The sequence below is a fragment of the Protopterus annectens genome, chromosome 13.part0 (assembly GCF_019279795.1).
Source record: "Protopterus annectens isolate FY-2018-M chromosome 13.part0, PAN1.0, whole genome shotgun sequence".
In the NCBI taxonomy this organism is placed as follows: Eukaryota; Metazoa; Chordata; order Ceratodontiformes; family Protopteridae; genus Protopterus; species Protopterus annectens.
In genome coordinates, this window is record NC_056747.1 from 515,109,094 (window position 1) to 515,136,321 (window position 27,228).

At 41.0% G+C, this 27,228-nt stretch overlaps 1 protein-coding gene across 2 annotated transcripts in view; it reads right to left on the minus strand.

Moving 5' to 3' along the window:
- The window catches only part of RAD51D (RAD51 paralog D), a 332,412-nt gene that overhangs the window by 187,729 nt on the left and 117,455 nt on the right, over positions 1 to 27,228 (minus strand). For both annotated transcript variants that reach the window (XM_044054143.1, XM_044054142.1), the window contains exon 4: positions 20,438 to 20,519. In XM_044054143.1, coding sequence (XP_043910078.1) covers positions 20,438 to 20,519 — 82 coding nt within the window. The remainder of the gene's footprint in view (positions 1 to 20,437; positions 20,520 to 27,228) is intronic.

Consider the following 27,228-nt stretch of genomic DNA (forward strand, 5'->3'; position numbering starts at 1 on the left):
ACATTGCATCTGTAGTGCACTTTCCCGGCATGAAACAATACTGCTGATCACTAATCATCACGTCCCTTCTTAACCTAGCTTCCACTACTCTTTCCCATAACTTCATGCTGTGACTGATCAATTTAATCCCTATGTAGTTACTATAGCTCTGCACATCACCCTTATTCTTAAAAATCGGTACCAAAAAAACTTTTTCTCCATTCCTCAGGCATCCTCTCTCTTTCCATGATTTCATTAAACAATCTGGTTAAAAACTCCACTACCATTTCACCTAAACACCTCCATGCTTCCACAGGTATGTCATTTGGACCAACAGCCTTTCCATTCTTCATCCTCTTCATAGCTATCCTTACTTCCTCCTTGCTAATCCATTGTACTTCATGATTCACTATCCCCACATCATCCAACCTTCTCTCCCTCTCATTCTCTTCATTCATCAACCCCTCAAAGTACTCTTTCCATCATCTCAACATATTCTCCTTGCTTGTGAGTATGTTTCCCTGATTATCCTTTATCACCTTTACCTGTTGAACTTCTTTTCTAACTCGGTCCCTCTGTCTAGCCATTCGGTACAGGTCCTTTTCTCCCTCCTTAGTGTCCAACCTTTCACACAACTCTTCATATGCCTTATCCTTTAGCCACCTCTCCCTTTGCTATGCACCTCATCTCCTTATACTCCTGTCTACTTTCTTCATCTCATCAAAACAATAAATAATTTGATGACCTACCATGGTTGTACAAAGGCACATTCATGCTCCACATCCTACAACTGGTAACAAAATGGAGTTCCACAGGTGAATTGCTGACAATCAATGCTATAAGGATGAGGTTCTGATACCAAAGATCCAACCACAAGCAAGAAACTCGTAGAAGGTATCAAACAATCTGTACTCAATGAACACTGTAAGCAGACATTCTCAATTTTCATACTGAGCATGGAACAAATGCATCACCAAAACTATATGGCATTATATAACCATTACAAACAAAATGCTGTTAAAACAAGGTTTATTACTTTGTAAACTAGATAAGTGAAAGTACAGTTGTGCAAGTAAACTTACTATATCAGTAGATATTCGAATGATCACTGTAGTAGCCTTAGCTATATGGGTTATATCCTGCATAGGATAGAACAGCTGGCCAGCTTCCAAACTTTCAGGGCATCATCCATGCACCCAGATAAATCAGTCAGCTCAAGCTGAGCCGACCAGAGAGACAGGTTTGGGTGCCAAACCCATCAGAGCTTTAATGTCAACAGAGAAAGGGAGGCAGAGCCCTGAAAGGACAATATTAGGATCAACAAACAAATGTCCACACCCTAACATAAACACACCAGAAAGGAAGGGGGGTGGAGAGAGGCAGCAGCTACTACAGCAGTGATTATTCGAACATCAACTGATATTAAGTTTACTTTACAGCTGTACGGTGTTCATCATATTGATTACTGATGCAGTAGCCTTAGCTACAGGAGTATATTACCCTAGTTTACATTTGGGAGGTGGAAGTAGAAGAGTCCAGGAGCTCCTGAAGAATAGTCCTAGCACAGCCTGACATAGCCCTAGAGAAGGAATCAAGCCAAGCTTTTAGTGCTTTGTTAAAGCATGTATAGAGGACCAAGTTGCTGCTTCTAAAATACTTCTTGAATCCAACCTTTTCTGAAAAGCCAGAGATGAAGCCAAGGTCCTGGTAGAGTGGGCCTTAACACTGCCTGGACCAGTTTTATTATGGTGAGTATAACAAAAGGTAACAGCCTTAGACAACCACTTGGAAATGGTCTGTTTTGACACAGATTGTTCCTTCTACTTACCTTTTGTATGTTAGGCAAAGGTCACCTCTGAGCAAGCGGTAAGCGACTGAATAGAGCTGGAGTTCTTTCAGTTGGGCAGCATAGGACAGATGTTTGAGACCCTTTATCCTTTTGGTGAGGAACTTTTGTGGCCTCTCCAGCTGCTGCAAGTGTCGGGTCAGATACATTCCGAATGGGGCATTGTACTCAATCATTGGTATGATGAGTGATGGGTATAGGGAGACTATGACCTCCCTTGATCTAGATGAGAATCCCTTCATGATAAGGTGGGCAATGTAGAAGGTCTTCCTAACTACTTTAGCTACATGGGTGTCGAATGACAGACTACTATCAACCTGGGTCCCCAGGTCCCTGATAACTTCTTCTGTGCTCAGTGGATTGCCACCTATTTGGTAGCTAGGGGTAACCTTGTTTTTCCCGAAGGGTATGACTATGCATTTTTTGGCATTTAACTTTAGGCCATGGCTCTGGCACCAGTTATCCGTTTCTGTGAGACCCTTCTGAAGGATATCTGTGTCAGATGTGTTTTCTACTATGGCCCAGTTTGCAGTCATCTGCAAACTTTGTCAGCCATAACCCTCCTGTGTTTGCTTGTACTGGAAAAGTAGATGCCAAACAAGAGTGGGCCCAGGACTGAGCCCTGTGGTACACCACTTGTGACAGGCTTTGAGTCTGACATGGCGCCAGCAACTCTGACCCTGTGGGTTCTGTCACTCAGCCAGTTTGCAACCCATCTTGTGATGTATGGGTTAACATTTAAGCTGATGAGTTTTTCAATGATACCCGAGTGGGGTATTGTATCAAGGCCTTCGCCAGATCGAGGTAGGCTGTATGGACTGCCTTTCCCTCATCAATGGCTTTGGTGACTGTTTCGAAAAAGTCAACCAAGTTTAGAAGGCATGATCTGCCTTTGACAAAGCAAAACTGGGATGGATCCAAAGTCTGCAAATTCCCTATGTCTTTATTTATGAGGTCCATTATGATCCTCTCCATGGCTTTGCAGATAAGGCTTGTCAAGCTAATGAGCCGGTAATTTCCAGGGTCGGTGGAGGCACCGCCTTTGTGAAGTGGGACCACAGTTGCAGTGCGCCACTCCCTGGGTAAGTATCCAGAGGTAAGACTATGATTAAACAGCTGTCCTAGCTGTGGGTTTAATTCCTCGTTGAGTTCGTGGAGCACACAGCCGGGGACACCATCAGGTCCCATGGATGCTGTGTTTTTTTGCTTTGGAGAGAGCAGTTCTCACTTGGGCGTTGGAGATGTTTGGGGGGCTGCAATCGCTTGGTATAGATATCTCTCCTTTTGGGAGTTTGCACTGAACCTGTCGGCCAGTATGTTGGCAATGTCTGTAGGATCAGTAATCTTCACATCATTTTGAACTAGTTCTGAGCATATCTGGGAGTTTCCTCCCAGGTTTCTAACATAGCTAAAGAAGGCCTTATGATTGTCTTTTGAGTCTTTAGCTATTTTTCTCTCAAAATTTGCTTTGGATGACTTTATGAGAGCTCTTAGTTTTTTACTTATAGTGATCAAGGGTGTCTTACCTTTTAAGGATTTTGCTCTATCTTGTAGTAGCTTCCTCCTTTTGTTGTAGAGTTTGTTTATGGCTGGGGTCCACCAGAGTGGACGCTTGCCTTTGGTACAAAGAGTCTTTGTTTTGCTTGGGATTGCCTTATCCATGCAGCCCTGCAGGTGCTGGTAGAAGGCATTTGTAAGTGATTCAGCGGCTTGAGTACTGTTTTCCGCCTGCTCGGGGGCCTTAAAGGAGACCACACTAGTCTTTAGAAGTGTGAAGTCGGCTTTCGGGAAGTTCTTTACTGTGGTCTTTTTTATTTCAGGTGGGGGTGGGATGAGGACCTCCAGCGAGATTAGTTTGTGATCTGATCTCACCAGTGAGGGGTATACTTCGGTGTTGAACATTGTGCTCCCATGTTCGTGATGATGAGATCAAGTATGTTTTCTCCTCTTGTGGGGATGGTGACTAGTTGTTCCATGGCATTTGAGTTTATGAATTCCAGGAACTTTTGGGCTAGGGTGTTTGGGCTTGAGTAGTGTTCCCAGTCTATATTAGGGTAATTGAAGTCACCTAGTATGATGGTGTTTGGTGATACATTTATCCCCTCTAGTGTTTTCAGGAAGGCCATGTGAGGTTCCTGAGTTTGTGAGGGTGGCCTGTAACATGCTACAATTTGCAGAGCAGTCTTGCCTATGGTTAATTGCACCTGGATGGTCTCCGATGCATCATGCGTTGCCACCAGTCTTGAGGTGTGGGTGTCTTTGATGAATATGGATACCCCCCCTCCTTTCTTGGTATTGTCCGGATTTTGGGGCCGGAACGCATGATAAGAGGTAAAACCTGATAGTGCTGGGGTGCTCTCAGGAGGCTTGAAGCAGGTTTCTGTCACTGCACAGACATCAATGTTCTCCATACTGAGAAGGGCCTCGAGTGCGTGCATTTTGAGATTTAGACTTCTGGCATTGAGCAGCATTACCCTTAGTTTTTTTCCTTTTTTGTGTTCTAGGGTGGTAGGTTTAGAATTTGAGCCTTGCCTAAAAAAGGCACTATAGGGGTGGCAAGAGCCTTTGCCAATATCCGGAATCCCAGGGGTGACAGGTGCAAGCCGTCCCTTGCGGCAGCGTGGCTTGTCCAGCATGTCATCCCAGGCAGACAGACATTGGATCCCCTTTGAATGACACCAGAGTTTAAGCCAATTGTTAAAGCTGATAATCTTATCTCTGTATTGTGGCATCATTCTTGGTGAAGGTAGGATACTGCTCAAGGTCAGGGTCATACCTGCCTGGACTACATAATCAGAGAGCTCCTCAATGTCTCTTTTCATGTAGTCCAAGGAGGTACGTCTCAGGTCGTTTACACCAGCGTGGACAATGACTGAGTCGTATTTGTACCTGCTGTTGAGAGACCTGAGTGCTTGCGTTATGTGGCAGATTCTAGCGCCCGACAGGCAGCTTACTGTGACCTTCTCCTTACTCAGTCTGGTGAGCGGGACGTCAGTGTGTCTGACTATGGAGTCACCAATGACTAGTGTGTCTGGCATTGTGTTTGGCCTTAAGGGCTGTGACTGTTTGACACTCTGACTGTGAGGTCTATGTGTTGCAGGTGTTGTGTTCTGAGGTGGTGGTTGTTTGGGTGTCTGCTTTGGTGGCCTCTGCTGTTTTGGTAGATTTTTGATCAGAGCCACCGAGTATGCAAAGTACGAGGCATCTGTGGTGACAGACTAGTTTGGAACAGAAAGGGAGAAGAGGAGTCACAGATTTAGGGATATTTGCTGTATCCAAGTGATTTCTCTTCTGACAAACCCAGCAATGGGATTTGAAAAGGCAAATGATGTTGCTGCTGGGACCAAAGAGACTTTAGATACCACTGTATCTTTCTCATGTAGAGTCTTGCCAGGGGTGATCCAAAATCCTAAGGTATTCCCTCTGAGTGGCTAAAATCTGAGAGGAAAACCTTAGAACAAATATAGATATAAATCTATTTTTTTCTGTGGAAGATAAGCTCTTTGAATGGATGCGTCTTAGTTGACACCCCAATAATACAATCCTGTTTAAGGGAATCAAAAGACTTTTAAATGTTCTCTCGGAATTCCAGCTTATGTAAGATCTCTAACCGAAGTGAGAGATTCCTGACACTTTGAAGGAAAAAATCTATGCAAAGAAAAGCAAGTTGTCTAAATATGGAAAAATGCGGGTACCCTGTATCCTGCAATGAGCTACAACTGGAGCTGAACACTTTGTGCAGTAGATAGCCCAGGGGGTGTGGCAGATAAAAGTACAGTTGTGTCAAATTTTACAGTAATGGTAGATGTCCTTGCCTTCTCTGCTGATGTATTCTTAACATACGAGATTCCCTGTAGTGCAGGGCGGAGTGCGTGGAGAAGTGTGTCAGGAGTGATTTGTGACAGACAAGTACCAGTAAGAGTGAAAGGGAAGGTCTACAAGAGGGTAGTGAGACCAGCTATGTTATATGGGTTGGAGACAGTGGCATTGACAAAAAGGCAGGAGTCAGAGCTGAATGTCGCAGAGTTAAAGATGTTAAGATTTGCACAGGGTGTGACGAGGGTAGACAGGATTAGGAATAAGTATATTAGAGGGTCAGTCCAGGTTGGAAGGTTTTCGAGACAAAGCCAGAGAGGAGAGGTTGCGTTGGTTTGGGCATGTGCTGAAGAGGGATGCTGGGTATACTGGAAAAAGGACGCCAAGGATGAAGCTACCGGGTAAGAGTGAAAGAGGAAGGTCTAAGATAAGGTTTATGGATGTGGTGAGAGAGGACATGCAAGTGGTTGGTGTGACAGAGCAAGATGCAGAGTACAGGAAGAAATGGAAACAGATGATCTGCTGTGGTGACCCCTAATGGGAACAGTCGAAAGAAAAAGAAGATGAGACTCCCTGCAGTGGAAGGCCAGGGTCCGGGCCAGTCTATCAAAGACCACTGTTCCTTTAAGGTACACCAAACATCACCCAAACCCTCATTGCGTAGCATAGGGCATGAAGGTGACATTCAGGCCTACCATAATCAGAACTGATTACCTCAGTAGGAACACCAGTCCAAGCAACCCAGGAGGTAATCTGTACATCCATTAAGGCAAAGGACTAGCGGGAAAGAGGAAGGGAGCAAATACTGCAGCAGTGAAGGCAAAGACATCTACCATTATGGTAAGATTTTACACAACTGTAGAATTTGTCTACATTCACTGCTGCAGTATTCTTAACAAATGGGAGAGTGCCAAAGATCAAACAGAAACTTGGGAGGGAGAAGGAGCAAGACAGATCCCTAAAAAACCAAGAATAACGGCAGTAGCAAAACCAGCCCTAGCTCTAGAGATACCATCCAACTTGTAGGGCTTGGTAAAGGTATGCACAGGTAGCTGCTTCAAGATTAGAATTAGTATCTAAGCCCTTGATAAAGGGACCAGAAGAAGCCATAGCTCTAGTAGAATGAGCCTTAACTAAAGGAGGAAGGCTCTTGCCATAAAATGTGCAAAGGAAATAGCCTTAGAAATCCAAGAGGAAACAGATTGTATGGATACAGCAAGTCACAAAGATCTAGGATGAAAAGAAAAGTACAGTTTTGTACCTACCATAAATGTAGATGTTTGAGTGTATATACTGCTGCAGTCATCACACTTGGGTTATCCTGCCGTCAGGCGGTCCCGCAGTCAGCCGAATCCCAAAGTCTTGGTCCGGTGTCGGTTGTCGTCGCTTCTTCCCTGACGTCAGTGCGACAGGGGGATAAAAGAGGCAGCCGACGCCATTTTCTTCAGTTTTTCTTGCCCCAGATGGCAGGTGCCCCCAACTAGGAAGGCAATACAAATAACTATGCAAAAATACCTTAGTGGATAAACAATAGTACTAGCTGTTAGCAAATACACCATATAGACATGCATCCAATAGACTGATGTACATGGAGTTATAACTAACACCCTGGTATGTAGAGGGGATGGTGGGAGGGTAACCTGGACTGCAGCAGTATACACACTCGAACATCTACATTTTTGGTAGGTACAAAACTGTACTATGTTCATCGTGTTATACTGCTGCAGTCATCACACTTGGGTTGAATCCCAAAGCTATGGATGGGTGGGCTGGTACTAAACTGGGTTAGGTGAAGCTAGGATGCCCTGCAGAACTGCAGTGGCAAAACCAGCTCTGTTTTTTGAGTATAATGGAAGGTGGTAGTGCTTGGTAATGGTGTGCACTGAACTTCAAGTAGCTGCCTCCAGAATGTCCTTGGTTTAACCCCCCCTGAGAAAACCTGCTGAGGTTGCTGTAGCCCTGGTAGAGTGGGACCTAATATTAACAGGCACTGCTTTCCCATGGTGCGAGTAGCAAAAGCGGATACAATGTGCTATCCATTTGGAGATGGTCTGTTTTGAAATAGCCTTTCCTTGTGAACCTGCAGCATAGGATACAAAGAGTTGGTCAGTTTTTCTGAAGGTCTTTGTCTTATCCAAATAGTAACGTAGCTGTCTGTGAATGTCCAAAGAGTGAAGGAGTCTTTCTCCTTTATTCTGGGGGTTTGGATAAAAGGTGGGTGTAAATGAATGGTCTGATTCAAAGCCACACTGGATACTACCTTTGGCATAAAAGTGGAGTTAGTACGTAAAGAGACTCTGTCCTGATGGAAAATGATGAAAGGTTCCACTGCCATAAGTGCCTGTAGTTCTGAGACCCTGCGTGCTGAGGTGATAGTCAGCAACAAAGCTGTTTTCCATGACAAGTATTGTAGTTCTGCTGAGAAGGCTGGTTCGAAAGGAGGCAGTGTTAATTTTTCTAAAACCAAGTTGAGGTCACAAGCTGGCGTTGGGGGTTTTCTGGGGGGTCTTATATTCTTAGCCCCTCTGAGAAACTGCCTTAGTAAAGGGTGTGAGAATATGGGAGGATCCGTATTATATTGAGCTGAAATGGCTGAAGCATGGATCTTAATGGATGAGAAAGAAAGGCCTTTGTGTAGCATCTCAGTTAAGTATTGCAGTATTTGAGGAATGTTTGGTATCCAAGGATTCTGGCCTTTAGCCTGGTTCCATGCACAAAATCTTTTCCATTTGTCTGAGTAAGTTTTTCTGGTGCTGGGCCTCTTGGCCTCCAAAATGACATTCAGGACGTGTTTTGAGAGAAGTGTTGACTGATAATTCAAGGTATTCTCCATGCAGCTAAATTTAAAGTCCTGAGCTGACTGTGAAGGATCTGAAAGTTTTGCTGAGTCAACAGAAGTGGGAGTTGAGGTAAGATCCATGGAGGGCTGTGAGTCAAGGTCCTTAGTAATGGGTACCAGTGCTGACGTGGCCAGTCCGGAGCAATGAGGATCATTTGTGGTCTCTGTGATCTGACTTTCAGTAATACCTTGGTCAGGAGAGGTAGTGGTGGGAAGGCATAGACTGCCAATGCTGTCCAACTGAATGATAGGGCGTCCATTTTCCAGGCTAGGGAATGATAAGTCCTTGTGAAAAATTTCTGTAGTTGGCAATTGTTGGGGGAGGCAAATAGATCTATATCTGGGCGTCCTCACCTTTGAGTTATCATTGAAAATACTTTTGGGTGTAGTCTCCACTCGTGAGGATCTGCCAAATTTCTGCTTAATTCGTCTGCCAATATGTTTTCCTTTCCTGGCAGGAATTGTGCTTGCAATTGTACTTGGTTAGTCAATGCTGTGTTCCACAAGGTCATTGCCTGTCTGCATAAAGGGTAGGAGTGTGTTCCTCCCTGTTTGTTTATGTACCACATAACTGTGGTGTTGTCTGTCCTTATTAGTAGTTGTCCTGGATGCAAGAGGTCCTTGAAGGCTGTCAGTGCATTTTGCACAGCTAGCATCTCCTTTTGTTTGATGTGTAGGTGCATTTGTTTTGCAGACCATTTGCTCTGTATGCACTGTCCTGCTATGTGTGCTCCCCATGCGTAGTCTGAAGAATCAGTTGTCATAGTTTGGTTTGCTGGAGGTAAGACAAAAGAAAGACCCTTGTTTATTTGACATGCTTGAGCCCACCATAGGAACTCTTTTTGAAGGCAGGGAATGAGAGGTATACTTGTTTCGAGGCTGTGCCTGTGTTGAGCCCACACACTTTTCAGGTACCATTGTAATTTCCTCATATGCAGCTTTGCATGTGGAATTAGTTGAATGCAGGATGCCATGAACCCCAATGCCTGCAGGATTTTCCTTGCAGTGAGCTGGGTAAAAGTTGCCATCTTTTTGAAGTATTGAGTCAGTTGTTTTTGTTTTTCTGGCATGAGACAAGCCATCTGGGCCGTTGTATTTAAGCTGGCACCCAGGAATATTATGTCTTGTGAGGGTATTAGCTTGGATTTCTTTTTGTTTACTGTGTACCCTAGGCAACTTAGCAGCTTTGTTACAAATGCCAGATGCTGTAATAGAATGGCCTTGCTGTCCGCTTGGATCAGGCAGTCATCCATATATGGATAAATTTGTATTCCTCATTGTCTGCAGTATGCAATTACTGATGCCAGGCATTTTGTAAATACTCTGGGTGCAGCAGATAAGCCAAACGGCAATGCAGAGAATTGATAATGCGTTGTACCTGCCAAAAATCTGAGGTATCTTCTGCAATCTTGTCTGATAGGGACATGCAGGTATGCCTCTTTGAGGTCCAACGTTACCAGCCAAGACTCCTTGCCCAGCATGGGAAGAAGCTGCTGTAGTGTGAGCATTTTGAATTTGGGTACCTCCAGGTATGCGTTTAGAATTGAGAGGTCTAAAATGGGTCTCCAGGCTTTGTCCTTTCTTGGTACTAGAAATAGTCTTGAATAAAAACCTTGACCTTGCTCCTTTGTAGGTACCTTTTGAATTGTTTTCATATCTATGAGAGCTGAAATTTCCGTTTGTGCCTCTGCCCATTTGTTTGGAGGCAGATTTGGCATGCCTCTCATCCGTGGTAAAGTGTGGAAATGAAATCTGTAGCCTCTGGTAATAATATCCAGAACCCATTTGTCCTTTGTTATGATGCGCCAATTTTGTGGAACTAGAGCCAGTTTTCCTCCCAAAGGTGCTGCCAGGGCAATTTTGCTTGGCAGGCGAAGAGGGAAGTCATTGTGTTTGTTTCTTGAGGGGTTGAGATCTTTCGTCTCCACCTCTTTGAGTTGTTGTATGCCATTATCTAGGCCTGAAAGAACCTTGTGGCTGTCCTCTGCCCCTTGGGCGTCTGTACCTACCCCTTTGGGGTCTGTCTGATGCAGGAAAGGACCAGTTTTTTGATGGCCAGTTTCTGCTGAAACAAAGAGGTTGTACCTGTAAAAAATCTTTAATTGTCTGCATAGATTTTGCCTTTTCTTCCATTTTCTTTAAAACTTCCTCTGCTTTGGCAATCCAATAACTTTGCTTTCACATGTTCTGGTAAGGCTTGCTCGTTTAGCCAAGCATGTCTACGTATTACAGATCCTGTGACAGCTGCTCTACATGAGGCTTCCAATGAATCAAAACCACACTGTAAGGTATGCTTTCCCACCTGTTCTGCTGCATGCAGCAAATCCTGCATCTCTTTGAAATCAGGTTGATCTGTCTGAGGGATCATTTTCTGCTTTAACTGTGTAATCAAGTACTGCTGGTATTTTAGCATGTGGAATTGGCAGTTTAAGGCCCTCATGGCCAAAGTGGCAGACGTATACACTTTCTTCCCCCATCTTTCTAATGCTCTGGAATCTCTCTCAGTAGGTAGTGGATTCTTAGCAGTAGAGGCCTTAACCCCTTTGGGACCCTGGGAAATGGTTTCGGGGTCTGCAACAGGCCTTTTATATAGAAACTTATGAGAATCAGGAACTCGGTAGTATCTGTCTCGTTTAGCTGGTGCAGGAGGTAAGGAATCTGGGTTTAGACTAGATTCGGTGTAAACATCATCCAAAATGTCTAAAACTGGAGGAATTGCAAGGGGTCTATGCTGTGGAAGAAGAAGAAACTCACGGAGTCTTTTCTCAGAGTCAGAGTAATCTTGGCCTTCCCAGTGGAAGTGTTCCCTCATGGTGTGTAAAGTTTCCCCAAAAGAGTAGTCTTCGGGGGGGGGAGACAGAAGGAATGGACTCTTCAGCATCTGAGTCTTCATAAGGAGGGAAGGAATAATCCTGGTCCTCAGAGTTAGCCGAGGAAATGGATGCTTGGTCAGAGGAAGGATAATCTTCCTCCAGTCTAGGCCTTTTGTCAGGAGGGGGTTGTGAACCCCTGATAAGGGTAATTAAATCCTCAGCCATCTTAAGCATCTGTTTTTTAGGCATAGGGGCCTGTGGACCCGGTTTCCTAACTTTTAAGGGGGCTTTAAGTTTAGCATAAGACTTAATAGAGATAGTTGTCGGTTTGAAGACACCTTCAGAAACCGAAGGCCTGTCCAAAATCTCCGGATCACCGTCGGGGTTGGCATCCGAGGGTTGAGATGGAACCGGCTCCTGAGGCCCAGCTGATTTGGTCTGGGAGGCCGTCAGAATTTCTAAATCAGCGGTAGTCAGGGGCCGCGTAGGCGCCTCGCTGAAAACTGGAGAACCGGCGGCAGGCCTTGCTGAGGCCTCGGTATCTGGTCTTGGCCTTGGTTGCCTGTCCTTATCCTTGCGTTTTTTAATCATTGCTGATGTTGGTTGCTCCGACGACATGCTATAGTTAAATTTTCTGCCAAAATAATGTCGGGCGAAATCTGCCCGACGCTTGATTGTACGTTTGTTGAACCTAGCACAAAACCGACAACCAGAGACGTCGTGGTCTGGGCCTAGGCAAGGAATACAATAAGAATGAAAATCCTTATGAGGTATTTGCTTCCCACAAGAAATGCAATTAACTTTGTCTGACATCGGTCTGAGGCAAAAAAAGTTTCCCCAACGGGGTACTTAGCTTTAGAGAAGACTTCGGGCTGAAATTCAATTCGAAAATCTCAGGAGCTAGCCGACCGGCACTTGCGAACTGCTTCTGCTTCGGGCACCGCATGGCAAGAAAGACTGAAGAAAATGGCGTTGGCTGCCTCTTTTATCCCTCTGACGCACTGACGTCAGGGAAGAAGCGACAACTGACACCGGACCAAGACTTTGGGATACGGCCGACCCAAGTGTGATGACTGCAGCAGTATAACACGATGAACATCAAATAACTAATCAGATTTTCTACTAGCCTTAGTATTATCTAAATAAGCCCCGAGTTGCCTTTTCTAATAGCCTTAGTATTATCTAAATAAGCCCCGAGTTGCCTATGCATAACCCAAGCATGCAGCACCCTCTCACTGTCAGACTGCGGAAAGAGGAAAAAAATAGGCAGATTAATAAAGTGAAGTGATAGCTCATTAACCACCTTGGGCATAAAAGAAGGGTTAGTGTGCAAGGACATCTTGTCCTCATGAAAGATCAAAAAGGGAGGACAAGTCATAAGGGCATGCAACTCAGACAACCGCCTGGTAGAAGTAAGAGCTAACAAAAGAAAAGTCTTCCAGGAACAATGTTGCAAGGAAGCTGAAGCAGCAGGCTGAAAAGGAGCCAGAATCAACTTTTTCAAAACAAAATTAAGATCCCAGGAGGAGGAGGAGCAGGCTTCCTGGGAGGTCTAACATTAAGGACACCTTTTAAGAAATTGTTTCACCTCAAATCTAGAAACTACAGGAGCAGAAAAAGGTAGACAAACAGAGATAGCTGATAAGTGGGCCTTAGAAGAATAGGCCAAACCAGCATTGAGCAACTCACAGAAATGAGAGAACCCAAGGAACACCCACAGTACGTGTGTCCAGGTTACGAGAGAGACACCAAATAGAAAACCTCTTCCATTTGGATAAGTAGATTTCCTAGTAGTAGGTTTCCTGGCCACGTGCAGAACTTGCAGCATGTCCTCAGAAAAACGTGTCTATGAGGAATCAAAATCCTATCACTCACTGTGCGAGTTGAAGCATGGACAGGTGGAGATGGATGAGAGATCCCCTTGGCTTGTGTGATTAGATGCACCCTGTGAGATAATTTGTGATGACTGCCCCTGACTAGAAGCAGAAGTAGAGGGAACCAATGCTGTAGCGGCCAAAAGGCAGTCACCAACAAGATTTTGGAAGCATCCTATTTATTTATGCATTCCCTCCCTTTCATCTCATTCCGAAAGTCCTGCTCAAAATTCAACACCTTCCACACCAAAGGACCTGGGAATCTGGCACAAAATAAAGGAAATTGTCTGTTTAGAGGGGAGGCAAAAAGATCCACTTGAGGAGTACCCCACTTGTGGATAATGCCCAGAAACACATCCCTGTGAAGCATCCATTTGTGAGTCTGAGTTAAGGACCTGCTCAGAGTGCCTGCCACAATGTTCTGATCGGAAGGAATATAAACTGCCTGCAATGTCACTTAATACTTGACAGCAAGATCCCATACCAGAAGTGCCAACCAGCATAGAAGATAAGATCTCGTTCCTCCTGTTTGTTGATATACCACATCGCTGTGGTATTGTCTGTGAACATCTTGAGAGGCCCTAGAGAGAAAAGAGGATGAAAGGCCTGAAGAACCAGCAGAAGGGCTTTCAGCACTGACAGTGATGTGCTCCTTCTACTGACAAAGCAGCCACACCCCATATACCTTTAGGGAGCCAAATGTTTCCCCATCCCATGTCTGAAGTGTCTGTGAATAAATCCTGAGAGGGAAGAGGGGAATGAAAAGAGATCCCTAGATTCAGAAACAACTGTTGAATCCACCAGTGAAGTTCCTGTCCAAGACAAGGATAAGGAGGAACTACAAAATCTAGAGGATGTGCATGTTGATCTCAAACTGATTTCAGAAACCACTGAAACTTTCTCATGTGAAGTTTGGCCAGAGGGTGCATCTGACTGGTACATGCCATGAAACCCAGAGTTCTCAGAAACTCCCTGGGGTAATGGAAGCCTGAGGAAGAAGACTGTGAAAGAAAGAAATTAGTTGAGGCCTTTGGAGGAGGCAGGGATGCAAACATTGGCACCATCTGAATCTTGCAACCCAAAAAACAAGATCCTGAGAAGGAGACAGGGAAGACTTTTTGAAATTTATCGTGAACTCCAGGCTCTGAAGATGGAAAACGGCAAAATAATCTTGCAAAAGGGTCTCAGGAGAGAATGCCTTAAATCAGCAGGGCATCTAAGTTAGGAAAAATATGGATCCCTTGAAGCATGCAAAAAACAATCGCAGGAGCAAGGCATTTGGTAAAGGGTCCCCATTATTTTAGCAAACGCAATGAATTGCAAATGCTGTTTAGTGGAACATCATTACGCGAAATTGCAAAATACTGAAGGCACAAAACAGCGATTTTTTTCCCTAGGGAAAAAAAGCACGTAACTGCGAGTTTTTTTCCTAGGGAAAAAAATCACTGGGCCGTTTTCGGGACTTTGCCATTTCCTCCACTGTGGTGAAATCTCAGAGTTGGTATATTTAAGTAGGGGGGTTGGGGAGATTTTTTTTTTTTTTTTTAACGGATCAGCGATTTTTTCCTCTGAGAAAAAAAATCGCTGATCCATGTTTTCGACATTTTGGGTTTTCGGGGATTGTGGGGCAATTCATTGCGTTCGCTTATATAATGTAGACCTCTTTGGTAAACACCCTTGGGGCAGTAGAAAGGCCAAAGGGCAAAGCAGAGAACTGAAAATGCTAGGAAGCAACAGAGAAACACAAAAACTTCCTGAAAACAGGATGGATCGAAATACGGAGATGAGCATCCTTGAGGTCCAGAAATACCATATAAGCCTGAGGGAGCAAGAAAGGAAACAGCATCTGAAAGGAAGGCACTTTTAGAAAGGTGTTTAGATGAGAGAGGTCTAGAATAGGTCTTCAAGTGCCCCCATTTTCTGGGCACTAGAAACAGTCTTGAGTAGAACTCTTTCCCCCCTTTGGGACACAGGCACCTCTTGAATAGTACCTTGAGTCAAGAGATTTTGAAGAACCTCTGGGGAAAAGAGAAGTAGTTCCTGAGGAGGCTGAGGAATGCCCATAAAAGGATTACGGATTTCCACACCATGAAGTATCCCTGATGAATGGTCGACAGAAACCAAGAATCCTGAATGATCTGAAGCCAAACAGGAGAGAAAGAGAAAGGTGAAGCGAAAGAGAAATGCGGCTGGGAAGAGATGGACAGTCATACAGCACTTGGTTTGTCCAGAAAGAAAGGCTTCGAGATCCCTCAAAACTGAGTAGCCTTAGCAGGAAGAGCCGATTTGCCACTCTTCTTGCCTTTAGTAGAAGCCTGGGATTGCCTACGCACAAAGGCAGGCTTAGCAGGATTGCTGCTCTGAAATTTAGGCACAGGATAAACAAACACATGTTTAAGCAATAAGGCCTTACCCTTATCCTGAAGGGACTTAAACCAGCAGCTACTTCCCAAACAAAAAAATTAGAATCCAAAAAAGCATCCATCAACTTAGCTTTAATACCATCAGGTAGAGGTTGAAGCCTAAGCCAAGAATACCTCCCCATCACTGACCCAAAATCAGCAGCTCTAGAAGAGGTAATGGCTACATCATAACTACATTTAACAGAATTACAAATGACTTGACAGGAAGTCCCTAGCAAAGAAAGAACAAAAGTTTTACCCTCAGAGTCTGTAAAATATGAAATAAGCTGACAGGCCTGCGAAAGAAGAGCCAACATATACCTAGACATACGAGTCTAATAATTAATAGCCCTAAAAGCTAGGGTAGCAGAAGTGTAAACCTTCTTATCCAGCCTTTCATAGTTCTGCTGTCCTTGCCAGAAGGCAATAACTTGGGCGAAGGAAGCAACTGAGACTGATTATGAGGATACAGACACTACAAGAGGGGTCACAGCAGCAGGACATTTATATAGAAAATAACAGTCCTCAGGCACCCCTATAAAACCTATCAGGCTTCTTGGGAGCAGGGGGCAGAGAATGAGGGACATGAAAGGCATTGGAAAAAGCATCCAGCAAAGCAGCCAAAACAGAAGGAAAAGCCGCAGGTTTAGGAGATTCCAACTGAAACATCTCATAGTGCCTCTTACGGATATCAGAGACCTGAGCACAATCCCATTTAAAAAAAAAAAATCCATCATCCTAGAGAGTGTCCCCCCAAAAGATATTTCCTCAAAAGGAACAGCAAGACGATTTGATTCTTCCTCCTCTGACCCATAGTCCAAAGGAGAAGGAATCTGAGCAGAGTAAGTCAGGGATTCATCATCAGAAACCGACCCATCCTCAGAAGAATCCTGTTCTCTAGGCCTTTAAAGGGGAGTAGAAGACCAGGTAGCAGCAGGAACTGAAACCCCATGAGGAGGCTTTAGGGACATTAATGCAATAAGTAGCCCCTGAGTGAAAGTCTGCCACTCACTTTGTGGATTCCTAGCAGCAAAAGAAACAAGTTTAATTTTTTAAGGGAATGCTCCCAAAAAATCTAAGCAGGCTCAGACCTAGGATGGCAGTCAAAAACTATAGTAGGAACTTCTTCCCCAACTATAATCTGAGGAACTCACCTAGGCCCCTTGGAAAAAAAAAAATCAACCATGGGTCCCCCTGATCATCCAAGTTGAATGCCTGCAAAGCCTCTTTGGATGTTCTGCCAGCCAGATCCTCACTGGCATGCAACACGGTCTTGGCAGAGAAATCCAACAGCTCGGCGAGCCTCAAGGTCCGTTAATGATCTCTGGAGAAACACCAAGACTGGACAGTGGAAGATTCCGTTTGTACTTTTTTCACCTTCTTCTTCCCCAACGTCTGACCCTCGGGGTAGGAGATTTCTTCCATTGTATCTTTAGCAAGAAGCTTAAGATGCTGGTTTTCAAGATACAAGGAAAGGGAAGAAAGTCTGCTGCAAAGGATTTTCGGGACAAATGTCTGACAAATTGTACAAGATGTATGGTCATAGGAAGCTCCTAGGCAAAAAAGACACTTATTGTGGCGGCCTTTATGAAGAATCTGTCTGCCACACTGGCATTTACCCTTCCTGGATGACATTAACCTCAAGGAGCACAAAAAAGCAAGAAAAAACAAAAACCCCAACAGGGCACTTATCTGCAACTGCCTGAAGTCAGCCAACAGGCATAGGTAGTCAATGGAGAATGAACATGTGTTCAACTGGTGGAAAACATATGCAGGTAAATAGACAGATGGTGAAAAGATACATTTGGACTGGCGGCAAAGAAATTCTGACTATGGTAGGCCTGAACATCACCTTCAGGCCCTATGCTACGCAAGGGGTGTTTGGGTGACAATCGGCGTAGCTTAAAGCAACAGTAGTCTTTGGTAGACTGGCCGGACATCAGACTTCCATGACAGGGAATCCCATATTTTAAGAATACTGCAGCAGTGAATGAAAGGACAGCTGATGTGATCCAGATTCACAAAACCTTAAGAAGCTCCTGAGGTCTGGATGAATAGGGATGTAATGATATACATCCTTTAAAATTAGTGTAACCAGGAAGCTTAAAATGAGGAAGAAGAGGTGACAGGTTGTGAACTGACAGCATTTTGAACGTTGGTACTACCACAAATAGGTTTAGAAAAGAAAGATCCAGAACTTATCTCCAAACACTTACTTTCTTTGCCACTAAAAACATTTTTGAATAAAATCTTTTCCCAGTCTGGGAAGGAGGAACTTGTTCCATCATTTCCTGAGACAGAATGTGTTGAAGGACAGGGGGAAATAGAGGAGTCTGGTCAGGTGGTTGAGGAATTGCCCCACTGAAGAGAGGGATTTCCTTTTACTGCCATGTCTAACCATGATGAACGTTCTTCAGAATCCATTTGTCTGAGACTACCTGTTGCCAAAGAGAAGTTTGGATTCAGGCTTTCTGGAAGAGAAAAGGGGACTGCTAGGGTGGGAGGGGGGCTAAGGTCCCTTAAATAGTCATTCTAACTTGTTAGACTGTCCTTACTTTTGGAGGGTTCCTGAATTCTTTTTGGAACTCCCCTGTCAATTCTTCCGAAATTTGTTTATTCACATTTTGTTGAGGCTGTGCATTTGTTTTTTGCCAAAAGGAGGCTGAAAAATGTTAGAGATACCCTGTCAATTTACTCCTTTCATCACAGTTTTTGACCACCTTTGCAGCAGATGAACCACAAACAATCTCTATCCAAAGGAGAATTTAAAATCTCATTTTTATCACATCTGGGAGGTTCTGAGAACACAGCCAGGCAAATATCCCAAAATGTCAACTGAGTAATACACATACTGTAAACACTGAGTACAGACATATGCAACTGAAAAAACTAAATTATTTAAAGCGGATTTTCCTCACAAGAAGAAAATGCAGACAAAACATTCTTCATACTTTCACAATTAGAAAGAATCATCTTTAACACACGAGCTTGACAATTCTAAGTTGCAGAATCATTCACTTTTTTTCTCCATACTTATCAATAATCTTCCCATCCATATCAGTAAAAGTGGGATTGGAATTAACTAAATGTTTAGCAGCAGCACAGCTGCTAGGTCAGGTTTGGAAAGAGTGTATAAAAACGTAAGACTGAGGAACTTTATACATTCAATCTGCCTTTTTAGGAGCCTTACGCTATCAGGAAAATTACAGGCAGTGACACACACATCCTTCAAAGCTGACAGAACTGAAGGAACTGGTGAAGGTTCTGGAAATTCAGTTCATAATATTTTTTGAGAGACAGATAAACCATAGTGTTGTCCCATTGAAAACACTGGCACATTCTGGAAACAGTCTCAAAGAAAGAGCCCCTCCCCCAGGGAAGGTCAGAAACAGAGCTCCGAATCAGAAATCTGAGGAGAAAACCCTACATCCGTCCCTTCATCTTTCAACCCAGATTCAGAATCTTGAAACTCTTCAGATAAAGAGGTACCACTCTTTTTTTTATTTTTACCAGAACTACCTTACAAGAAGGATCAACAGTGAATAAATACCCGTGCCAGACCCAGTAAACTACTCCTGTCTAAGGAAATTTGAGAAGATGATGCATGTTTAGTTTTCGGTTTCTTTTTGACAGGAAAAATGGTGTTATTAAAGGCAATGGCAGTAGCTTCCCCAGGGATGGGCACAATATTCTGACAAAACAGGGAAGTGTTCCCTGATCCCAGGATTGACAAGCATGTCTTTCCCTTGCCCACTGGGGGGATCCCAACAGCTGCAGAGGATGTGGCTAACCCCCTGTTCGCAATGGCTGTAGGTACTACACCAAAAGAATCGGGGTAAACAATGAGAGGTCTAAGGAACAAACAACAGCCACAGAAGCATCACCCACCTTTGGCTGAGGCAAACTGCTAGCCTGCTGTTGTGGCAAAGGCTGTTTGCCTAACTTTTTCTTTTTGTGACTGGAAGAAGGACCAACCACAGGATGGTAGTTTCTTCCAGGGTCAAGCTGAAAATGGTGCCTCTTTCCTGGAGAAAACAAGCAGTAAAAATAAGTCTTTAAAAGTAACATTTTTCACATAAAAACATAGTAAAAAGCACTCCAACACTTTGCCAGCCCCAAAAGTAAAATAAACACAATTTCTCTAAACTTTACACAATATTTAAACTAAAGGGAAATAAGGGCACTCTTGTTTAAAAGTACAGTACAGTCTAGTGACATTCCATTAAAACACTAGCTTAAAAACAACCTTACTTCACAAGAAAGTATTAATAAACAATTTTTAAAGTGGAAGGTTTTCCCCCAAAGGGAACTTATCTGCCCGGCATAGGAACAGCACAAGTCAACAGTCAATCCACAAAAGCCTCAGAGGAGCATACCCTTCAGTGGTAGGAAAGCTCTGGAGGGCTTGGGACTCAAAGCTGTATTTTTAGTCAGCTCAGCTTGAGATTACTGACTGTTTGGGAATATGAAAGGTGCTCTGAAGCTTTGGAAACTGGCTTGATGTTATATCCAGTACAAAAATAGCCATACTGCTAAAGCTATAACAGCAGTAATCAATACGATGAACATCAGGTCCAGCAGAAATTTCTTTCTTCCACCACCTGAACAATACAATGGCAATAATAAAATATAAATGGACATTAAAAGAAACCAGTCAAACAGTATGCTTTTTACAACAGCAAGCAACCAGGTTAAATTAATTTAGTAACATCAGAAATTGCAAAAGTAAATGCCTACACATTAACAGGTTATTAACGTAGTAGTGTTCATTGTCGAATTATAATGAAAATGCAGGGATTTGTGATTTCAATTCTAACAGCTTTACAAAACTAAAAAGCTTTTGATATCAGCAATGAATAAAAACATGCCTGCGTCTTTCCACTGCCAGGGCCTCCAGTTAGTTCAGTCAATTCTCCTGTGTACAGACCTGAATCCAGCAATTTATCTAGACTGAGAGCAAAAAATAAATAAATAAATATTCAAGAAAAACAGTGTACACAAATTAAAATTCCACAGACATGTTAAACCACATGCTTTGCGCAGATGCAGAGCAGGAATTGCTAACTAGTGGTGGAAGAATGCAAAAGTCAAATCACTGCAATCTAAACAACACAGTAGGCAAAGCCTCAGAATGGCTACTTGAAACTGAAAAACATGAAACTATCAGGTGCAATGCTGCAAAATATATATTATATTTATACTACACACAAACACAGGAACATACATACATAAATATATAAATATATGTGTGTGTAGCTTCATTCTTAGCATTGTGGTTGCTGCAGCTCTACTTGTGAAGAGAAATGGAAGGTCAGATGCAGAAGTTTTTCCAAGACAATTCATTCAGCCAGCCATCCATGTTTGAGTCACTTCTGAATCCTCCATGTCCTTTATTGTTCAAGACCAAACATTTGTTCACCCCATCACTGAAAGGAAATTTATTCCTAGATTATCAGCTAAATGTAATAGCAATTTCTTAGTGTATTTGACAACCTACACACAATGTCATTGCTTTTATGTAGGAAAAACAACATGTCAACTTACCAAGACAGGGTTTTTAGAACATCTTAGCAATATAAGGAATAATGTACATACAAATGCTTTGGCTGCACATGCAGAAACTACAGGACACAGTGTTTTTTATTTTAGAGTTCTCCAGAAAATTAGAACTGGCAAGAGAAGGGGTGATGTGAATAATTACTTAGAGAATTTAGAACTAAAATGGATAATATCACTAAAAGCCCATAGAGATCCGGGGCTGAATGCAAGTGTTCCACTGAAGCCAGCATTAATTAAGAGACGTTGCTTCTGATTTGTTGATTTTAATTTGTATATATTGCCTGTTTCTTAAGCTGTTAGTTTTATTTGGATCTGAAAAAGCGGTACCCCCGTGAAAGGGCTCATCCTTCTACAATAAAGCCATTAAAAATCAAGTTTTGGAAGATAACGCTTTGTCTCTGCTCAGCTTGGTTGGTGTGCTCACATTTTGACTTATTTACAGATTCAAGGAGGACAACTATTCAGCATACAGAAAATACAAAAAACTTTATGAAACTTAGTTTGGTTCTACTGATGTAACTAAAATAAAATGTGCATATTTTGGCATGACAATGTCCACTTACTATGATGAGAGCATGTTATGTTTTGATACACCTTTCAATAAGAAATGTTCAGTTCTGCAATCAAATACAGTTTAGTTTATCACCATACACATCTGATTCATCACTTTTATAAACTTTTACCATAGCAGATACAGATCCACATCACCTACACGCAAATGCTTTGGTTACCCTCTTCCATATGTTTAAATATAATATGCGTGTGTGTGTCTGTGTAATTGTATAAATAAATCACATGCACATATTTTATATATATATATATATATATATATATATAGACACACACGCACTTGCATATATAAAATCAGCTCAAAATCCACAGAACCCCAAGATGTTTCCCATCTTTTTAAACAAAATAAAGAAATAGATCTTTTACACATCTACATTCTTTGCAGCAGTTGTAGGTATGTGGCATGACCCATGCTATTATGATCAAAAATGAGAGAGGACATATGGGGGCTAATAAGCATTTAACTGTAACAGGAAAATGTTGCATATGTAGCCGCTTGAAGTTCCAGTAATGCATTTTACAAAGGAAGGATTGGAAGAAAGTTTCAACAAATAATTTGACAGTATACTTATGTGATTAGAAGATTTTAAACAAAAAGATCATTATTTTGTTGGAAAAGGTTAATCAGTCTAAAAAAGGGGGATACAGAGTTGTCGCTAGACAGGTGATAACTACTTTTGGTAGACTGAACTAGCAGCAAATATTACCCTGTGTTTAAATAAATGTCAAAGCATCACACCAGAACTGAAAAATAAGAGGTTAAAATAATTATGTTGTACATTCCAGTGCTAAGGTGAGGTGTAGCTTTATACATTTTAACACAAGTCTGAGATGTATACTTTTGGATTTATATGACACAGTTTTTTTAAATGAGATAAGGTGAATTTAATGTATAAACTGATTAAGCTTGACTGAATAGTTTGTTGAATATGACTGGTAGATGTGGAACATGTAAATTAGAAACTAACATCTGTATCTATGGAAGTTTATTAGTCTAATGAAGTCCGTTGTACATTGTGTGGATGAAAGCTTTAACTGCTAATAAGCTGGAGTATTTGAAGCTATTCTGTTTCATGGAAGCTGTTGTGTACATTTGCTGCAAGCGATATTCTCAGAGATCAGGGTTGCAGTTTTAACAACTGCCATTTAGGCAAATTAAGTAAAAGTTATTTTAAGAGCTGTCAGGAAATGAGTACAACTCTGCAAGATTTCTGTTTCACAGCAGGAATGAATTGAACACAGGATTATAGGAGATTACTAGGCTATTGACTCGTAGGTCATTTTAAGCCTAGCTGTTTCATCCCAATGTAATACCATAGAAATGCTAGTCCATACACAAGACTGCATTTAGTGAAGACTGCCCATGTCCAGGAGGGTTGTGGGCTCTTATTCCCAGTAAGAATTTACAGTGCCCCATCCACCCATCTAGGTTCCTCTTCAACAGCGTCATAGAGGTGCTCTGTTTCACATAAATTGGTAGCCTGTTCCAAAAATGTGGCAGTCACTGAGTGATAAATAGGATATGCTGGAGGGACAGATTTAAGTCGCAGGCCATATTTAGGTGCCTGGAACAGGTAGCCCTAGTCCCCTTCGATTTACGGATATGCAGCAAGTTCATTAGGTTTGGGTCTTGGATTGCTCTGCAGATCAGGCATAAAGTCTCCACTAAGACGTCTATACGATATGGTGGACAGTGACAGAGACTTTAGTCAGTCTGTGTAACATGCTAGAGCCCTTGATCTTCTTTGTTAGAAACCTCTGCGGTCTCTCTAATTGCTGCATGTGTTTAGTATTGTACATGCCAAATGGGGCATTATACTCAATTATGGGTTGGATAAATGCAGAGTATGGAAGGGGTTGTAACTTCTTTTACACCTGAGGCGATGCCTTTACTAATCAAGTGTGCTACGTAGAAAGTTTTCCTAACTGCAGTAGACATGGTGGTCAAAGTTAAGGTGTCAGACAGATACCAACATTTTCAAAAATGGGCTTCACAATATCCTTAAGTTTTCCCCATACCAGTCCACAGAAAAGATTTTACACTTCTGAAATGGTTATTGACTTCTAATGATCTAAGTATTCATCAAATTTAAAATAGGAGTGGTGGTCCTATAATGTTTTACTGGTTTACAGGCTTCCACTGAGATGAATCTGTGTTGCGTCCTTTACAGATATTTATTTATATTTTTATTCATTCTTTGTTGACCAGATTAGTCCCACTAGGCTAGTAGCCTCTTTTCAGGGAGACCCGAGGTGATATTTATGCTACTAGGGGAAATTTGACTAGGCATCGGGAAACCTCCCCAAATTGTATGAACAATCATACGGGGACACAATTCAGTGTAGTGCTTCCTGTCTTCCACTCCAAGTGCGAAAGTGGCTCAGAGAAACAGAAAGCAAGGAGGAGAAGAAGACCATTGTGGTTACCATGGAAAAGGAAAGAGCTGTGAACATTTGTGGAACTTAACACAGTGGAGAAGTCGTCGGAGGATGTGAGGAAGGAGGAGGAGAACGGAATCGGAGATGCAAATGAGGTAAAAAAACAGGCAGGAGTAGTAGAAATGCTTGATTCTTTTTTTTTTTTTTTCAAAACAAGTTTATTGTTTTAACATATAAGAGAAATATCATAACAATTTTATACAAATAATTAAAAATAGGTATTATTATAATATTCAACAAAACAACTAAAGTATTTACAAAGACATCCACTACAATCAATTAATTAAACTAAAATACTGTGCTATTGAAATTAGAATTTTTTTAACAAATTTTGTAAATTATCCCATACAATAAAATGTGATGTTTTTCTAGTTGTTCTCATTCTAATTGTGCTTATTTCCATATGACACATTATATTCATAACATTTTTAAATTCATTGAACGAAGGAGGTGTATCTGAAATCCAATTTCTAGTTATTATTTTCCTAGCCACTGCTAGGATAGACCATAACAAGGGAAGCTTAATCTTTTTAACACATTGAGGTACAGGTGTGTTGAATAATATAAGAGACTTAGAAATAATGAAATTATCTGTAAAAAGAGCCTGCAAAATTCATTAATTGACTTCCAGTATTCTTTCAACTTCATACAGTCATAAAACATATGAGCCCAGTCAGCATTAATTTCTACATTACATCTCTTACATAGATTATCTTTATTATTAATTTTATTCATCATCAAAGGTGTATAAAAAGATCTATGTAAAAATTTCCATGTATAATGTCTCCAGACAATGGAAGATGTAGTTCTATAAGCAGATTCCAATATATATTGTTTATCTTGTTGAGTTGGTGGGTCCCCATTAATAGAGGTGAAATAATTCCAGTATGAATCTACATTGTAAAAGTTTCTTGTCTGATAATTTTATGTATATATGAAAGTTTACCTTTATCAGAAACTTTATGCTGTAAATTTATTATCAAGTAATCAATCAGTTTTGGAATAGATTCTTTAACTGTTATAGACATTAGATCTATTCTATCAATGAGATGTTGTCTAAAGATCTGAACCTCTAACCAGCAAGTTTCTCTTAGATCAAATTCTTGTTTTAAGAAATCTAGATTTTTAACTTTATTATCAGATATCAGCTGATACCAGTACTTTAGATTATTATCTATAGCTAAATGAGCTCCTTCAGAAGTAGATGACATAAGCATACCCTGAGTATAAATTATAGGGAATACAATAAAATTCCATTCCCTATACTTAGGGTGCATGAATATAAAGTTACGATAACTAATAATAATATTTAATGGGTAACAGACCATATGTTTAGGTGTAATAGGTGAAGTACAAAATTCCTTTAGCAACCACAACATGGAGTTATTTATAATCATATTTTTATGTGTTAAGGAGATTTTCATGAAGTGCATACTAATTAGCTCCCAATAATCTTTCCATTTTCGGACATATGACCGATCTATTAATAAAGTAATAACTTTTATAATAGAAGAGATAATATATAAATTAAAGTCTGGAAAAGAAATACCCCCTTGAGACCAGCTATTAGTATGTTTCTTTAATGCAATCCCAGGTCTATTAGGTGCCCATAAGAAATTTAACATTAGTGTATTCAGTTTCTTGATAGTTATTTTTGTAGGTGAAAGTATTATTGATTGTATTAAGTATAAAATCTTGGGGAATATTATCATTTTAATAATTGTAAGTCTCTCCTCCATAGTAAAAACATATTATTCCAGGTATTAAAAGATTTTGTATATTAAGAAAACAGGTATTATAGTTATTATATATAATAGATTTAATATCTTTAGATAGTATTATACCTAAATAAGTTATCTGACCTGAGTTGGGTACATATTTAGTAAAATCACTAATGAGAGTATTTTTTCGTGTATATATAGGTAGTATTTTAGTTTTTCTTCATTGAATATTAAACCAGAAATACTTTTAAAATTCATCATTTTATCAAATAAAGACTGCATAGAAGAATTAGATCCTGCTGATATAATTAGAACATCATCTGCAAAAGTTGAATTTTTGATGTTGTATTTTCTTCTATTTCAAAACCCTCTATGTCAGTACTGTTTCTAATCAAATTAGCCCAAGGCTCCATTACTAAAGTGAATAATAGTGGAGAAAGTGGACATCCTTGCTTTGTACCTTTAAGAATGGGTATTTTTGTGAAACATATGTTCCTACCTTAATATAAGCCAGCGTTCCTTTGTATAAATGCTCAATTAAATTTACAAATGCATCAGAGAAATTTGTGCATTTCAGTAAGGTAAACAGATAGTCCCAACTTACTGAATCAAATGCTGAACCTATATCAAGACTAATAAGTGTTAAATCTTTCTTTTTCCTATTTGCAAAATCAATTAATGTTAAAGTTCTTCTTACATTATCAAAAGTATTTCTATTTACAATGAAGCCCGTCTGATCTATGTCTATAATGCCGGGGATAATTGTCTTCAATCTATCAGCAAAAATACTCATAAACATTTTATAATCAACATTAAGTAATGAGATGGGTCGATATGAAGAACATCTAGTTGGATCTTTATTAGGTTTTAAAATTGGTGAAATAAATGTATATTGCCAAGATGGAGGGGTTATTAACTCAGTTTGGGCCAGAATAAAAACCTTATGTATTAATGAATATGTAGTTTTAGAAAGGATTTTATACATCTCTGGTATAATACCATCATTACCCGGTGCTTTGTTTGATTTAAGCTTATTTATTTGTGTAATAACTTCTTGTCCAATAGTTTAATCTGTTGTTTATTAAGCTTTTAATTCATGTTTGTGGTTATAAACTCCTTTATTTTATCTTTAGGTTCCATGTTAATGTTGTTATGGTTAATCTTGTGAAAGTGATTTCTAAATTCATCCAGTATTTCTGGTATACTAGAAACATTCTTCTTTTTCCTTAGAGAAAAGATTTCTTTGATATGGTTTTGTTTATTCAATCTTTTTGTTTTATTTTTAAGTCTATGTAAGTATTTGGGGCTTATTGAATAAGACAAAAACTTGTATTTCTCTAAAGTTATTTTAACTTTATGAGTTAAAATTT